The 17,117-nt window shown below is 32.9% G+C and overlaps 3 protein-coding genes across 6 annotated transcripts; 2 read left to right on the forward strand and 1 right to left on the reverse strand.

Annotated features, from left to right (window-relative positions):
• The first annotated feature begins 2,791 nt into the window (after nt 1-2,791).
• LOC142505893 (putative alkaline/neutral invertase B) lies at nt 2,792-7,094 on the forward strand. Of its 4 annotated transcripts, none has more exons than XM_075619038.1 (5): nt 2,792-3,144; nt 3,707-4,181; nt 4,470-4,901; nt 5,510-6,068; nt 6,588-7,094. In XM_075619038.1, the coding sequence occupies exons 2-5, from the start codon at nt 3,726-3,728 to the stop codon at nt 6,884-6,886; spliced, it is 1,746 nt and encodes a 581-aa protein (XP_075475153.1). In that variant the 5' UTR covers nt 2,792-3,144; nt 3,707-3,725; the 3' UTR covers nt 6,887-7,094. The 4 variants fall into 4 exon arrangements, with proteins under 4 accessions (XP_075475153.1, XP_075475152.1, XP_075475151.1 ...); XM_075619037.1 differs by having other exon boundaries at nt 2,792-3,118; nt 3,692-4,181; XM_075619036.1 differs by having other exon boundaries at nt 2,792-3,118; nt 3,703-4,181.
• A 1,432-nt stretch (nt 7,095-8,526) lies between these two features.
• On the forward strand, nt 8,527-11,640 carry LOC142505758 (uncharacterized). Its single transcript, XM_075618866.1, has 6 exons — nt 8,527-8,794; nt 9,588-9,787; nt 10,351-10,491; nt 10,605-10,685; nt 11,150-11,274; nt 11,376-11,640. The coding sequence occupies exons 1-6, from the start codon at nt 8,572-8,574 to the stop codon at nt 11,422-11,424; spliced, it is 819 nt and encodes a 272-aa protein (XP_075474981.1). The 5' UTR covers nt 8,527-8,571; the 3' UTR covers nt 11,425-11,640.
• A 1,123-nt stretch (nt 11,641-12,763) lies between these two features.
• LOC142505817 (5'-methylthioadenosine nucleosidase-like) lies at nt 12,764-16,835 on the reverse strand. Its single transcript, XM_075618930.1, has 8 exons — nt 16,553-16,835; nt 16,360-16,423; nt 15,903-15,994; nt 15,635-15,741; nt 15,079-15,153; nt 14,289-14,363; nt 13,588-13,680; nt 12,764-13,200 (listed from the first exon to the last, which is right to left on the reverse strand). Exons 1-8 carry the CDS (start codon nt 16,641-16,643, stop codon nt 13,003-13,005), a joined length of 795 nt encoding a protein of 264 aa, XP_075475045.1. The 5' UTR covers nt 16,644-16,835; the 3' UTR covers nt 12,764-13,002.
• Between the last annotated feature and the right edge of the window lie 282 nt (nt 16,836-17,117).

Here is a 17,117-nt window from a genome sequence, read left to right on the forward strand (position 1 = left end):
AATCATAATAATAATAATATTGATTTAAGGACAGTCAATATATCGAAAATTGACTAAAAAGATAGAAGACGGAATATTAGTTAAAATTTTATATTTTATTTAATATTTTATACAGTATTTAGAATTAAATATATAAAAATAATTTAAAACTCAAAATCATAATCAAAATTAAATAAAATGGTATAACTAATGTAAAGATTTAAAGTGAGTATTTATATAACTCAACTTTTTGATAAATTCATTCCATTTTTTTAAAAAAAATTCTAAAATATCTAATATTTCATCGAATGATTATTTAAATCCTAATATAAATATACATTATTTTTTAACATTTTTTCTTTATTAAATATAAAAAATATTAACACTCATTCACAAAAATTCATATGATATTATTTCACATGTCACTTTTGTCAGTCATATCTCTCACTCAGTCGTCCAATGATATACATTCGTGATATTGTCTAACATGAGACTTGTTCAAATTAATTTAAGTAAAATTATCTTTTCTATCTTAAATAATTTTTCTTAAATATGTTGACAAATGATTTAATTATACCAATGATTTTGTATATTTTTCTGCTTCCGTAACAAATTATTATTGTATCAAATTTCAAGATAATTTATTAATTTTCAAATAGTTAATTTAATTTTTATTGATAATATTTATTTATTTAATGAATTACAACAATTTGTAAATAATAATATAACTATTTACTGCATAGTTCGTAATTATTGTATATCACTTAGATTTAAATTTATAGAATATATTTTCCTTTATTGAAATCATATATATATATATTCATATTTATATCTTTCAATATAAATTATTACTTAATTACATATACAAATATATTGATATTTTTTCAAATACTATTCAAAATCTATACATTCGCATATTTATGAGAAATAACGAGGAGCGTCATTGTTATTTTATATATATATATATATATATATATATATATATATATATATTTCAAAATCAATATATTCACATAAATATATTTACGAGAAGTGAGGAATTTTAATATTTTTAAAAATAAATCAAATAATAACATTAAATATTAAGAAAGCACTTGATATGAAGTTAAGTTGTAAAATCGGAAATCAAAGTTAAATTTAATGAAATGCCATAATCGATTTGTATTTTATATTTTCAAAAATCATCATATTAAATTTTGAATTTTAATAAAACTTCAAAAAAGTCTTCAAATTATCAACAATCCCTTGATATATTCTACCGACGTTGGTAATCATCTTCCGCAAAATGAAGGGAAATTTCTGCTATATTTGATGCTCCAAATCATACTACAATTTGTTCAAATAAGTTTCGTTTAAAAATATAAAAATAAATGCATTAAACACTATGCATAAAGAAAATAGAATAAATAACATACATAACATTTGATTCACCTCTTTACGAAATCATATGCTACACTTGGTACTCCAACCCGTATTTACATTTGGCCCAAACAAGTTATATTTGCACAAATTATAAAAAAAAAATAGGGATGTAAATGAACTATTTGAAGCTCGATTCGATAAAAGTTCGTTTAATGAGACTCGTTAAGATAAATGAACCAAACTCAAATTTTACAATATTCGGCTCGTTAGCTCGTGAATATGTTCGTTGATAAGCTCAAACATTCAAGAGTTCGGCTCGACTCGACTCGATTACATTCCTATTAAAAATTAAACGTACAAAACACTATATACAAATGAAATATCATCAATCACTAATAAAACATTATATTCAAAACAATATGTTTATGATTTATAATATTTTAAAAAAATATAAATCAAATATTTTGTTTGTGATTTATTCTATTTTCTTCATGTAAGTTGTTTCGTACATTTATTTTTTAATATATTTTTTTCTAAATGAAACTTATTTGATTAAAATATACACATATTTGAAACATTAAATGAAACAGATGATTTCATCTCATACATGAGACGAGGAAATGATATTCTGCATTTTCTAACACTCATTTTTAGGTAATACATGCCAATATCAATCATTTTACAACAAATTTCTTTCTGCTAAAAGCAATGGAGGAGCCTGTACCTAAAACCTCAACCATAAGGTTATGTTTTCCAACACTTCAGTCTAATCATCATAATAAAATACTAAGTTACACATTGCATATTCCATCCTATATTTCGTATGTTTTAATAAAAAAAAAAATCAAATTTTTTTTAAAAACTTTTTAAAAGTCATTTTTGTAATTCTCCATCTTATAATCCTTATGTAAAAGGGAAACATAAACATCTAATGGAGAATTATATTTGAACATTTAGGTACTGTTCGGTGCAAAAGATGATATTCAACAACATTTTATCAACTAATATTTATATCAAGTTTTACAATAATCGAAAATAAACAACTCTGTTATTCGTATTTTTCAATTTATTAGCTCATCGTTCATCGTCTTATTCCACGAGTCAAGCGGTATCTAATATCGAAAATTATTAAAATATAAATAAGCATGTAATAAAGCCGTTTATGAAGAATCAAGGATGTTAGGATACCTCATAAATTCTATTAATATGTTTTTTCTCTATATATTCTTAAATCCTCTTATGAAATAATAATTAAATTCACATCTTAATTATTTAAACAACATAATAATTAATTAGTCTATAATGAAAACATAATAATTAATTAGTCTAAGATCTTCATTATACGTATATTATATATGTGTGTAGGACTCTGTGAAGCGAACACGTGTACAATCTGACATCCCTGCGTAATAGTATTGCCGGTAAGCTCGAGTCTCTGTTTCCCAATCCTGGCTCATACGCGAGCGCCCCCACACAGTTGCGCTGCGCACGCACGCACGCACCCGAGGCCGAGGAAGAGAATTTCGTTCGGCGTTTCTTGTTCGCTATACGTTCATGTTCTCTCCGTGAGTAGTGTGTGACAGCTTTATAACGCACGCACATACTGGGGCACTCATAAATGCGTGTTTCTGTTTCCTGATGTGACCAACCTCGTGTTCTTCACGTATATCTGTCATACTCTTCTTCACATTTTTGAACCGATATTGGTGTTTCGAGGGCAAGCTGTGATCTGTGTGTATTATTTCTCTGAAACGTTTCGTCATCGGATACGAACGTGGTAAGTATCTGGGAACTAAGGTGGGTGTATGTGTTTTATTTGCTTTAAATTTTTTGCCCGGGTTAATGTGTCATTAGTTAATCGATTCTGATTCATGCATGTGTAGACAGACGGGTATTATCTAGGGGATTTGAGAGACGCAGGATGGTGGGTTTTATCTCGCCGTTTCTTAATTCTGTGGAATTTCGTGGATTTGCATATTTTCTTGTTTATGATATGATTTATAAAAGAATCTGTACGGATGAAAAGAGGAAGAAAATGAGGGGTCGAAAAGAAAATAGTTGATCATCAATCTGAAAAGTAAAGCAACGAGGTTAACGTTATTATCATTTGTTCATCAATTTTTTAATTACAATTTAGCAATTAAAATGAAGGAAGTGTTCTTCGGTTTTGGAGATGGAACATGGTTTTTGTTAATGGGTTTTGGCAGACTTGTCCGTGTTTGTTGATACTGCATGATATGTGTGTGTGTGGTGCTTGTGGGGTTGGGGGATTGCACAATTGTATTTGTGTAATACCTAGCTGGATCTTGATAAATGCACATTACAGATCGAAATTTTAACCTGCAAGTAGGAAATTTTTAGTCAGGTATTTAGAGCTTGCAAGAATGTCCACTCTTTCAAGATTGTCAAACCTTTCCACCGATGTATCACAAAATGGTTGTATCAAGACTGTTGATTCATCAAGCAGCGTGGTTGAGTTGGAAGATTTTGATTTTTCAAAGTTATCCGACCGGCCACAAAATTTGAATTTAGAAAGACAACGATCATTTGATGAACGGTCACTCACTGAGATGCCAATGGGACTTTCACCTCATCCCCCTTCTAGAGCTGAGAACTTCAATCGAGCTTTTGACAATTTAGACAGTGTGTTTTCACCTGTTAAAAGGTCCGGATACACAACTCCGCTGTCCCAGTATGGTTTTGGGATGAGCTGCGAGCCAAACCCCATGATAGCAGAGGCTTGGGAAAATCTAAGGCGATCGCTGGTGTACTTCAGAGGCCAACCTGTTGGAACAATTGCTGCATTTGACAATTCTGATGAGAAACTCAACTATGATCAGGTGAATAGCTAAAACCATGGTACTTACTTATTGAATGCACCCACTGTTTACTCTGAAATGCAATATTTTTGGTGGATTTGTAGGTTTAATTTCTATAATTTTCATGATTTTTACTTGCCTGTTTAGCATGAAACAGCTGGCTGGAGAAGAACCACGAACAATCTGTATATTAAGCAGTTTTGTTCTTACCATATAACAAGCAAGATCATCTGGGTTGCAAAAAGCCATCTAAAAGTTCTCCAACGCCAGCTACTTGTTAAGGTTTTCCTTAATTTTTCTAATGTGCAGGTATTTGTCAGGGATTTTGTTCCAAGCGCGCTGGCATTTCTAATGAATGGAGAACCTGAAATAGTAAAGAACTTTATCCTCAAAACTCTTAGGCTACAATCATGGGAAAAAAAAATTGATAGGTTCCAACTTGGGGAAGGTGTGATGCCTGCCAGTTTTAAAGTCTTGCACGATCCCGCCAGGAATACTGAGACATTGATAGCAGATTTTGGTGAGAGTGCAATAGGAAGAGTGGCTCCGGTTGATTCTGGCTTTTGGTGGATCATTTTACTAAGGGCATACACAAAGTCTACTGGAGACACTTCCTTGGCTGAGAGGCCTGAATGCCAACGAGGCATGCGTCTGATACTCAGTTTATGCCTCTCAGAAGGATTTGATACATTTCCAACACTCCTTTGTGCTGATGGCTGCTGCATGATTGATCGCAGAATGGTGAGTTTCATATCTTTAATAAGTCTTATTTATGATTATTTTGCTTTTCTCTCCCTTTTTCAGTTTTATAAGAATTTGAAGTCTTCAAAATCAGCCACATGAACTTCATTGTCGAATTATGGTTAATGTCTTGAATATCTGGTTACACGGGGATCATCAACCTAGCTTAGTTTCTTTTCATGCATACGAGTTGCTGATTTTCTTTTGTTTTAGAATTCTTGAAGAATCTCATAATCAGTTCTGTTTCTATAACGAAGGTCACTAATGGTGATATGGGTTTTTTTGTCCATTGTATATATTATGAAATCTGGAGGAATTACACAATCAATGAAGCTCAATTACAGTGTTCAAGAAGATCATTCATAGTTATAGTGCCAGTTTGTCTTGAATTTGGCAGTTTATTAGTTCTTTTATTCTTAGTTTAGCTGATAGATGACATGTCTGCCTTTTTCCATGCAATTGGATTGAATCAAGAAAATGTATAATGGTAACTAGGTTCTTGCCAATTTCTTCGTAAAACCAATCTTTTCTTATCTGGTGAATTTTTCTGTCTTTTTGTCCTAAGGATCTCCAGTTATATAATTGTTTGCAAATATGTACTCTTGTAGGGAGTATATGGATACCCGATCGAGATACAAACTCTCTTCTTTATGGCTTTGAGATGTGCCATGGTTTTACTGAAACATGATGCTCAAGGGAAGGAATTCTTAGAAAGAATTGTTAAGCGTCTACATGCTTTGAGCTATCACATGAGAAGTTACTTTTGGCTAGATATGAAGCAACTTAATGATATATATCGATTTAAAACTGAGGAGTATTCCCACACAGCAGTCAACAAGTTCAATGTCATGCCTGATTCTCTGCCAGAATGGATTTTCGATTTCATGCCAATGCTTGGAGGCTACTTCATTGGGAATGTTGGTCCTTCAAAAATGGATTTCCGTTGGTTCTGTTTAGGTAATTGTATTGCAATACTTTCATCTTTAGCGACACATGAGCAGGCTACAGCAATTATGGATCTTATCGAATCACGTTGGGAGGAGTTGGTTGGAGATATGCCACTTAAAGTTTGTTATCCTGCCATTGAGAGTCATGAATGGCGGATTGTGACGGGATGTGATCCTAAAAATACTAGATGGAGTTACCATAATGGAGGATCATGGCCAGGTACTCTCCTAATTTTGAATAATGGTGCCAACAAACTCAACCAAGCCAAATACCATGCATTTTCCTTTTTTTTTCCCCTCTTTTCTTTGGTTTGAGCTCAAGTTTCTCAAAGTCTGTTGATGTTCTTGTGAGACTCCAAAAACTATTTTGATCAGGGGTTGTGCTCGAATTCCGTCTTTTTAAGTTATGTTCCAGCTTGATATCGAATTTTATCAAAACACAAGCTCGAATTGTGGCTCTAACTCAAGAGGCCATTTAGTTTAATATATTTACTAGTTTTAAGTAAATATGTTAAAAGTTTGTGAATGGCTCATGACTTTTTGCTCGAATTCAGCTTGAAATATTTTCAACCGAGCTCGTCTTCAATTATTTTGGATCTTGAGGTGAATCATGATACTTTGAAACTCCATTATTCTTAACCACTGCCATTGTTCACTGGGTGTATTACAACATCAGTTACCTGGTTGAATTAGGAAAGAGGCAATCTTCTAATTTCTCTCTCAACTTTTATGAAAACAGTGCTCTTGTGGCTCCTCACCGCAGCATGCATCAAGACAGGACGACCCCAGATTGCGAGACGAGCTATTGAACTTGTTGAATCCAGGCTATCAAAAGACGGTTGGCCAGAATACTATGATGGAAAGCATGGTAGATACATTGGAAAGCAGGCTCGAAAATACCAAACATGGTCCATTGCCGGCTATTTGGTTGCAAAAATGATGATCGAAGATCCATCTCATTTGGGTATGATCGCGCTAGAGGAGGACAAACATCTGAAGCAGCCGGTCTTGAAAAGATCGGCCTCGTGGACTACTTGAAACTAATTCATCTCTGGTTCATTCATTAGCTCCCATTCGTCAACAGGTGAATCTTCGCTTTATTGGAGCAAATGTGGAATTTTAGTTTTTGGCAAGATAACGAACAAATTTGTAGCATGAAGGGATCATTTCCATTTTCTTAGGGGATATCAATCCTATTTTTAATGTGAAAATGTTTTTGTTTGTACTTTAATATCAGCTCCGTTCTTAGTCACATATAACTTTTCGGCCCGTCATTTAACAATTTGTCAGCCAATTTTTCTAGTATATAAGAAAAATGAATTAAATAGGGACAGAGAAATTATAAAACAGAGACGATTTCGACTTATTGAATACATTTGACACTTGATAATACAACGGATGACTTTGCTTTTTAAATGACATTTTATTAGATTAATTTAATAATCTATCATCTTAAAATTATTATAGGTCTTTGCCAATAGTTTAATAGTGTTTCTAGTAGATGTTGAATATAACAAATACCATAATCTATGCTACATTATCCACTATTTTATGTCATTTTATTATATTATTATTGGATATTTACCTAATAATCACTATTATTATCTTTGGAATTTTTTTTTAAAAAAGTATAAAAACCTTTTTACAATAAGTTATTACAATAATTAACTTATTATATTGATTGTATATGGACTTAATTGGACAATTGTATGGGTGTTCATCGGCTGGTTCGGTTTGATTTTCGGTTTTTTATTGCGGTTTTTTCGATTTTCGAAATATATAATCCGATATCCGAACCATTTTCCTTCAGTTCGGTTTTCTACCAAAACGGTTCGGTTATTTCGATCGGTTAATTCGGTTTTGGTATAATTAGTTAAATTAATAATATAAATATATTGTAAAATATAATATGTTAACTTTTTACATATTTTCTTAGCAAAATATTTAAATATAAGGTCTAAATTAATTAAACAAACAACAATCAACTAAAAATCGTTCAATATAGTTCTTCATTCACTAAATATCATATCAAAATATATAATATAAATAAAAATATAAAAAATTATTAATTTAATGAAATTTCGGTTTTCGGTTTTTCCGGTTTTGACATATATAATCCGAAACTAAACCAAATAAACTTCGGTTTTAATATTTATATCTGAATTACAAAATTTGACTTTCGGTTCAGTGTTCGGTTTTCTCGGTTTTATCCGAAGTTTGAACACTCCTAGACAATTGTTATGATTGAAACAAAAAAACTCTTATAAAAATTTCTTACGAGTTAATTTTGTGAGACAAATTTTCTATTCGACTCGATATTTTCACTTAAAATATGATTCAGATTGACTCATATATAATCCGTAAGACTGTCATATTATAATTAAGATACAATATTTTTTTTACCTAATTAAAGGGGAGATTAGATTTTTTTTTCAGAAAAGTTCCCAATTTTTATTGGATACTTTCACACCTTCACCAAATAAAAAAACCGCCTTTCCCTTGGAGATTAATTCCTTCCAGGCTTTCAGAGACTTTCCCCTGACCAAAATTTTCTCCGTCGAACGAAAAATTTCCTTTCTATTTATATATTGCGGTATTTTTTTTCTTAATGTCAACTATTTTTTCTTAAAAAATAATTACCAAAATTATTTTACAAATTTCTACTTTGTACATTATATGTTATTTATCAGACATCCCACTAAAACCACACGTACACACCGAAGATGAAGCCCACGAGAGGGCCGTTCAAAGCGGTGTCGTCTTGGGTGCGGCGGCAGCCGCCCAAGGTGAAGGCATTTCTCGCCGTCGTTAGCGGCATGGTGGCGCTCGTTGTCCTTCGTGCAATTGTTCACGATCACGATAACCTCTTCGTAGCTGCTGAGGCGGTTCACTCGATTGGAATCTTGGTTCTTATTTATAAACTTATGAAGGAGAAGACTTGCGCTGGTAATGGGTTCTTTTGTGTGTGTGTGTGTGGTTTTTGATTTATGTGTTTGTTGGTGTGGGAATCGCTGTTTTTAGGATATAATTTTGGTGGGATTGATCGAGGGGTGAAAAAAGTTTGGGACTTTACTGATGAGGGGTGATTATGTTTCCTTTATGGTATCTGTGATTGGGATATAGCTGAACTTTTGACGGGTTTCGGTTTTCTTCCGAAACTTGCCGGTGTTATAATTCATTTCTTGGTATTTTCGTATTGGAAGGACAAAGGTGCACTTTTAATCCCGTTTTTCCCTTTTTACTTGGAAAAGGTATTGTATTATGGTCTAGTTGTGCGCTGAAAGCGCCGTTCGACTGCAATGAGTAAAAAAACACTAATTTCTCTTAAAATCGTTTCATTTTCTGGACTTTCTGATAACAAGTTCGTGAAGTTTGAAATTGAGGTTTACCCTTATTTTGACTATAATTGGAAAATGATTTACAGCTTCCAGTTGTCCTTGTGTTGCTTAGTTATTTTCGTCTTTCAGTGAACAGTAACTTGTATGTAAATATAGGTCGTGTGATGTAACTAAGGCCCTCATTTTTTTGCAACCTCTATTTGTCTATCAATTAGGATGTTAAATATCAAGGAAAGTAAAGACTGCAAATCTTAAAAATCATCGTGTTAATATTTAGAGGCCTTGGATTGTGTTTATGATCTTTTTTTACCACAAAAAAGTAAATGTCCATTTCAATTATTCTCTTCGATTTGCTTTCTCTCTGATACTCATACCGTCTAGTTTTGATGAAATTGTGGCAGGGATTTCACTCAAATCCCAGGAGCTAACAGCTATATTTTTGGCTGTTAGATTGTATTGCAGTTTTGTCATGGAATATGATATACACACTGTACTTGACTTGGCCACACTAGCCACAACCTTGTGGGTTATTTATATGATTCGTTTTAAACTGAGGTCGAGTTACATGGAGGAGAAAGACAATTTAGCTCTATATTATGTGGTGAGTTTTACTTGTGAATGATGCCATCTTTTTCTTATTCATTTTCTTCTGCGGCTTTGATCTTGTCTCTCAGTTTTATGGAGATTAGTACACCATGATCAAGAGTTACTTGAAAGTCAAAGTGAGACAGTTGGCTTATTCTATTTCACGGGGGATCTTGGTCCTTTATATTTCTTGGCTTCTTGCATCAACTGGTCTTGAATTAGGTGTAGCTATATCACAAGCTCATGAAAACTCAATAGAAATAAAATAGTGAAGAAAAAATGCAATCAAACATATGATTTAAGCAGTGCAATCATAAAGGTCTACATCATGACTGTTAAAATGGCTAAATTCTAATGGCCTCACTTAATTTTGAATAGAATCTTGAGTCTTCACCACTTTATATATAGCTAAAATATCTATGGATAGATGTGGTAGGAAAACTTTCTTTGCTATAACCTAATCATAATCAAATTATATAAATAAATAAATAAATATTATGTGATTTCTAACATCCATATGAAGTTGAACACGGAAATCTGAACTAAAGTTGATTTTTAACAGCTTATATGTCTTTGCAGTTACTTCCTTGTGCAGTCTTAGCTTTAGTAGTACACCCATCCACATCGCATCTCTTTGCCAACAGGATTGCTTGGGCTTTCTGTGTCTACCTCGAAGCTGTTTCTGTGCTACCCCAGCTGCGCGTAATGCAAAACACCAAGGTAGATTTAACTTGTGTTTGCAGTATTACATGCATGATACTTTATGTTGCTATCTTAAATTTAGCTATTTATTGTGCATGTACTTGTATAACATTGTAACTTCTCAATGACAGATTGTGGAACCATTTACAGCACATTATGTATTTGCACTGGGTGTTGCAAGGTTTCTGAGCTGTGCTCATTGGGTTCTCCAGGTTGGTTCACAGACTTTGCCACACACAATTGTTTTAAGAATCTCTAGTCTGCTAAGTGAAGAATGCTAACAAACACAAACAAACCGTCCATTACCTAATCAATGTTCTAAAATTCCATTATTAATTTTAATTTGTAAGAGAGTTTTGAAGATGCTCAATGGTAGCATGAGCATAATCATATTTACTGAGAATGTAGATATCATATCCATTTTAAAATTTTCAGAACTCCGGTGTTTAATGGTGTTGTTATCCTAATATAGAAATAGATTGGTTGAAATAATATGCTTATGTCATCAACAATAAGTATTGTTTTAATCATAAATCATCTATATAATTATCATAATATGTTGACCCCTGTTATGGTAGTTTAAGTTACATACCTTTCCTCTTGTTAAGATCCACCTTATTGAATCTTAGTCATCTGGCTGTAGCATTGCCATCAATTTCCCATTTTTCTTTGCCAGGTTTTGGACAGTCGTGGTCACCTGCTCGTGGCATTAGGTTATGGACTATGGCCTCCAATGGTTCTTATCTCGGAAATTGTTCAAACATTCATATTGGCTGATTTTTGTTACTACTACGTTAAAAGGTGCATTCTTCTGCCCTTGTATTCGCATTTTGTGTGTGTGTGTAGATATGCGTCTTCTGTTGCTGTATCGTTTCATTGTGCTTGATTTTGTTATTTTGCAGCGCTTTGGGAGGACAGCTTCTTATGCACCTTCCTTCTGGGGTGGTGTAGTCAACATTTGCAGACTAATTTAGTTGTTTTGGTGCACGCCTCATGGTTGATATTTCGGTGTTAAAATATGGTGGTTAGATATGTTGGGGTGTCGGGGTTAATTCTGCCAGAAACTGTGTTGGAAATATTGCATGTGCGGTAGTTTGGTTTAGATTATGGATTTTTTCTGTAAGAAACACTTGAATTTTAAATCAATGATCACTAAATTTTTCTCGACCTTTTTTTACGATTGGATTGATATTTTAGATCCATGAAATTCAAATGTATCTTTGTTGTTTAGAGAAGTAAAATTAGAAATTTCAAATCCGGAACTTATATCCACGACTTATATGTTTATATAACAATTTTCATGTTAATTATGATGAATTTGAAATTTATTAAATAATTGTATTATTTGAAATTAATTATGTTTTATATTATTAATATGTAAATTAGTAAAATGTGAATTTAAGTTTTGATATATTATTGTATTGTAAACAATAAAACTATAATCTAAATTCATCGACTTTAAGTTTATATCTTTAAGTATATCTTTATGTTGTATTTAGATTGATTGATTTCAAATCTATATATTTTAAATGTATTTTTGTTGTTTTAAAAAAACAAGACATATTTTAGGTTAATTTTGATGAATTTAAAATTATCTCAATAATTTATCATTTGAAATCTATTTTATTTTGTTTAACTAATGTACAAGTAATATATATATTTTAAGATTTGGTTTCTTGTTTCATTTGGTTTCTCTCTCCAAGTAGATTAGTTTGAGGTTTTTCAAGGGCTAATTCATGGTGGAGAAATTTTTTTAAAAAAAAATCATAATTCGTATCTGATTTTCCAACTATGTGAATCTTGCCATGTTTATTGTCCCACTCAATATATGTGCATCTGCCTTGGTTTTAACGCTTGAAATTTGAATATAACTTAGTTTATAAATTCCTGAACTAGGTAATTATTTCCCATTTTTGGAAAAGATACACTTAAAAAATGATAATAAAAATCATATCATCAAATTACAAATGATAAAAGATGCAGTTATGTTTTCGCAATTATGGAAATCCGAGTTAAGCCAAGGATCATGTTTCATGTTGGATAATTTTCAAATACGGATAATTCGGTCGATAAGTCAATATTCCACAAAACTATAGATCTTTTCCAATTCTTTAGTGTTTGTTTCGGTTCAACTTCCAAAACCAAGAGAAAATTTGTTGTCCGATCGAGTTCCTCAAACTCGAGCATTGTTTCAATTGTAACTATGGTGTCATATCTTGATGCAACCTCGGATCAAATGTAACAACAAATTTTTAGGCACATTATGTTGCTGTCATCCAGAAGAGCGATGTACAAGTTAAAAAGTCAAGCAAACAGTCTCACATGGTCCATGGATTCCCCACAATCATCTGACTCAAATAGGAAAGTGCAACATTTAGACAAAACAAAACGCAAGCATAAATGTGCAGGTTGAAGTAAGATGCGTAAATTACTTTGCTTTGACCTTCTAGTTACATAGCAAAAGCTAATGAATTTAGTAGCATCTTTATACTATAAACGACCTGCATGTGCTCGCTCCTGTTGAGATGATCAAATTTCTGAGAAACTCTTCCCATTGATAAAGTCGACGACTTGGGTGACTGTTCGATCGAGTGCCAGGGTAACTGCCGCTAAATTTTGCAAAAATTCCTCAGCTGTTGGCTTGTCGCCGTCAATAATATCAGTCACAGCTTTTAACAATATTACAGGCACTTTCAGGAGATCCGCTACATAAGCAACAGCAGCTCCCTGATTATGCATGACAAATCAACATACGATGTCCTTTGCATCAATTGAGCATAAAGAAGTGTATACTATTTGCGCCAATATTTTGACAAATAGGAGGTTAGATTTCTTTTAATTTCAAAATAATACGATTCTATTTTTGACAAAATTCAAGTGGACGAAAGGATGTGAATCAGTTAGGACGTAGAGAAAGATTGTGAAAATGAACTGAGCAAGGTTGACGTGAGAGCTAGAAGATTCAATTGTTACAGATGTCCAAGTTAAAAAAAAAATTGCTACAGATGTGTCATGTGATTCAAGTCTTTTCTGGCGTGCAATAACCTCAGTTTGCAGAACCACTCTTTTTATATTACATCAAGCAACATGATAAGCTCAAAACGTAATACCAACCTCCATATCTTTAACAGTTGCATCATTTGCATGGATTGCTGCTTCATCCACTGTGGACATATCCAAAGAATCGCCAGTAGACAATTTGCCAACCTGAAACATACAAAAGATACTACTTTAACTGCAGCGATATTATTCTAACATGCTTTTCATATAAATAACGTTAGTGACAAACACAGTAATATCAAGCACAATATTCATGGTTGATTAGAGAGGACCATTTAGGGGAAAATCTACACTGCATCTTTTAAATTTCATGCATGCAAAGATAAAGTCAGCAAACAAAAACGAGCAAGCAAATCTCAATTCCTGTACATTCACGACATACTGGAAATATAAATATATACCATCGACTTGAGTCATAATCAAAGATCAAGATAAGCAAGAAAAAAAAAAAAGATCAAGATAAGCAGAGACAAATTCTAAACAACTTTAACTTTTTACTACCATCAAACATGTAAGGAAAGATCTGCTACTCCATTAGATCGAAAATTCAAGTCCATAAGATGTTTTACCGTTGAATAAAAAAAATACAGCTTTAAGCATTGCAGAGACATGCCAAAGAGAAGAATTACCAATCTTAATCAGAGACTGACATTTGTAGTTGAGACTTCTGATATAAAGGAACTTTGAAAAGAAACAAGGGAAAAAGTACTCGGGGTTCAAAATGATCATTAAATGAGCTTCTGAAAGTAAATAACCTTCAAGCTCAGCTCCTTCGCAAGGTTGGGAGTGTAGAATGCTTGACGAGAGCCGACACCATACAGATCAAACACCTGGAGGCAAAACAGAAGGCTCATGAAGATCTGATGCAGAAATTAAACTTCTTCATTCAGGAAACACAATAACTGACTGTCCATAAACTACTAACGCATGTTTGCAACCAGAAAACAGCAGCATTGCATTATATCATTGATCACGAGGTCAAGGTTTCCTTGATTTCCATCCCCAGAGATTGAGAAAGTGAGCAATAAACAAAAAATTATTTACATCCATTCTCAGAGCTTTAATAAAAAAGCACTACCGCCTGTTTAAAAAATTACATCTCGCTCCACAGTGTTCCAATTATATACCTCATGTTCCAACTCGCTACGTGGAAATTAATTGGCATTGGTATCCAAGCAACGATATGAAATATTAATCTCAAAGCCAACACTGAAGCGGTTTGTCTTAATTTCATAGATCAATATACCCCTTTAGTCACGCATGTTTGCACCATGTAGTAGAGATCAAAATCTTTGGAGGTTTAATCATTTTGGGAAAGCATGACACCGAAATCATTCATTACTGGTAAAGAGGTGAAGCACCAAACATTACCACAAGAATATAAGAATTAGAAACGAAATATTCTGATACATGGACTAGTAAACTAACCAGATAGGGAAACAATCACCCTATCTCCAAAAAGGGAGACCATATTCCACCATGTTCATATAATATAAATAAAAGGGAAAAAATATAAGTGGTAAAATATGAATGCAGAGCACTTACAGGGATGGGAATTCTTCTGTCATGGAAAGCGACATACGATATAAGAAATACATCTCCTATGCAAGCACCTTTTGCCTGGTAAGTTATAGATATCAATGCAAAATTAATTGAGAGGCATTACATGATCTCTACATAGAGAGCACGTCTGAGTTTCCCTTTACACCTTCAGAAACATACAAATCAAAAATCTGAAACAACAATTTAACAGCTGCTTTATGTAGTGACAAATCTATGCCAAAGAAAGTAAATTACAAGTACAAAATTTCATCAAGCAAGATAATTGATCATATTCCTTACAATTGAAAAACATAGTTAAATTTCTGAATATTAGAAATAATTTTTTACTTAGCAAGCACCGAATCAGTGAGTCGAAAGATATATAAAGGTAATGAAATTGGAGAGAAGACACTCTCATGTACACCCAACTACAGATATAAGTGGAGCGTAAAAATATCAGCAGCAACTGACCAACCTTGATAAGGTCAAAAGTGAGATTCAAATATTACAGATTGAAAATTGGAATAAAGGAGAAACATAAAATGTTTATCTGAAATACCTTGAACCCTCCAGCAGTGCCTGCATTTATTATAATGTCTGGCTGAAATGCTTGAACTGAAGCATAAGTCAGGAGGGATGCAGACACGGTACCTACTCCGTCAACACCTAATAAGAAATAGCTCATGAGCTTAGCAACAGGAAACTCAAGAGTAGTATCAGCCAAAAATATTTGGTGCCAGTACACATTCCATAAAAAGAGGAAAATTACACAAGAATAAACATACACTAACATGATCAAAAGCTACATCAAGAAAAGAAATACAGACCCAATGTGTTGTCTTTTCCAGGGCAAACAATGTTGATGCTCAAATCTTTGTATTTACCATGATACCGCACCCATGGGACCCCCTTTGGAAAACTGCATTATTCAAGACATGGAAGGAGGAAAAAGAAAAGCAACTCTTTGGTGAATTAACTTCCAGAGCTAAGAAATAACAATCACTGTTGTAAAGTTTAATAGAAAATAAAACATATAGAAAAAAAAAAGAATCACCTTTCAAATAATCAAACCCACGGTCTCATATACAGTGTAAATCCCACACTAATTAACTTGTGACAGTAAGCTTAAACTGATAAATTCACATCGATTATCAACTAATACAAATGATCAACAAGTTACCAACTCCCTATTCCTCATGCAGACAAAGAAATGAATTAACATTCAACTCCAATTCAACCAAACAACAGAAACTAACGAATAAATCAATCAAAAAGAAGGTATACACAGAATCAAGGTCCTCGGTGAGCTGGAACTTATTCACTAGAGGTGACGCCTCAGTCTGCATAGCTGTACGTCATTTTCATCGGTTCAAACATGCAAAAACACAGAATTGAAATCAATATGCTACATTTTGAGAAAAAAAATCGAACAAAAATAATTGTTGGAATAAATAAACACTAGGAGCAAAAAGAGTACCGATGATAAAGAGTACATTGGAGATGGAGCGCTGAGAAATTGAATCCTCGTTAACTTGTATCTCAGCTTTTACATCCTGGGGAGGAGCCATTAGATTACAGACTATAATCGACTTCAAGTCTTCGAACCTCCTCTCCGCCGATGAATCCCCGATTAAATCAAAAAGCTATAGAGAGCATGCTTTGTCCCCTCCGTTGACGAGGCCAAACCAAAATCAAAAAGCGATTACTTTGAATCAACTGGAAATAATTTAAGATTCAAGAACCGGAGAGAATAAAGGAAAGTGGCAACGCTTTTATGATATTGGATTGGATCATACAAAAAACGATTTATTTTTGACAAATGGGGGCGGCTTTGAGCCAGCTGCTTTTTATTCCATTTTTCTTTAAATGAAACTTATATTATTTTTGGGTTTTTTTAAGAAAAAAATTTAAAAAAAACTTTTGAACTACGAATCTATATTCGTGAGACGAATTAATTCGATTAATATATTATATGATATAAATTATTCACATAAAATCAGACACCATTTAGTAATATTAATAGTATGAAAACTTTTTTATTA

This window comes from Primulina tabacum, chromosome 10 (assembly GCF_025594145.1).
Source record: "Primulina tabacum isolate GXHZ01 chromosome 10, ASM2559414v2, whole genome shotgun sequence".
Classification (NCBI taxonomy): Eukaryota; Viridiplantae; Streptophyta; class Magnoliopsida; order Lamiales; family Gesneriaceae; genus Primulina; species Primulina tabacum.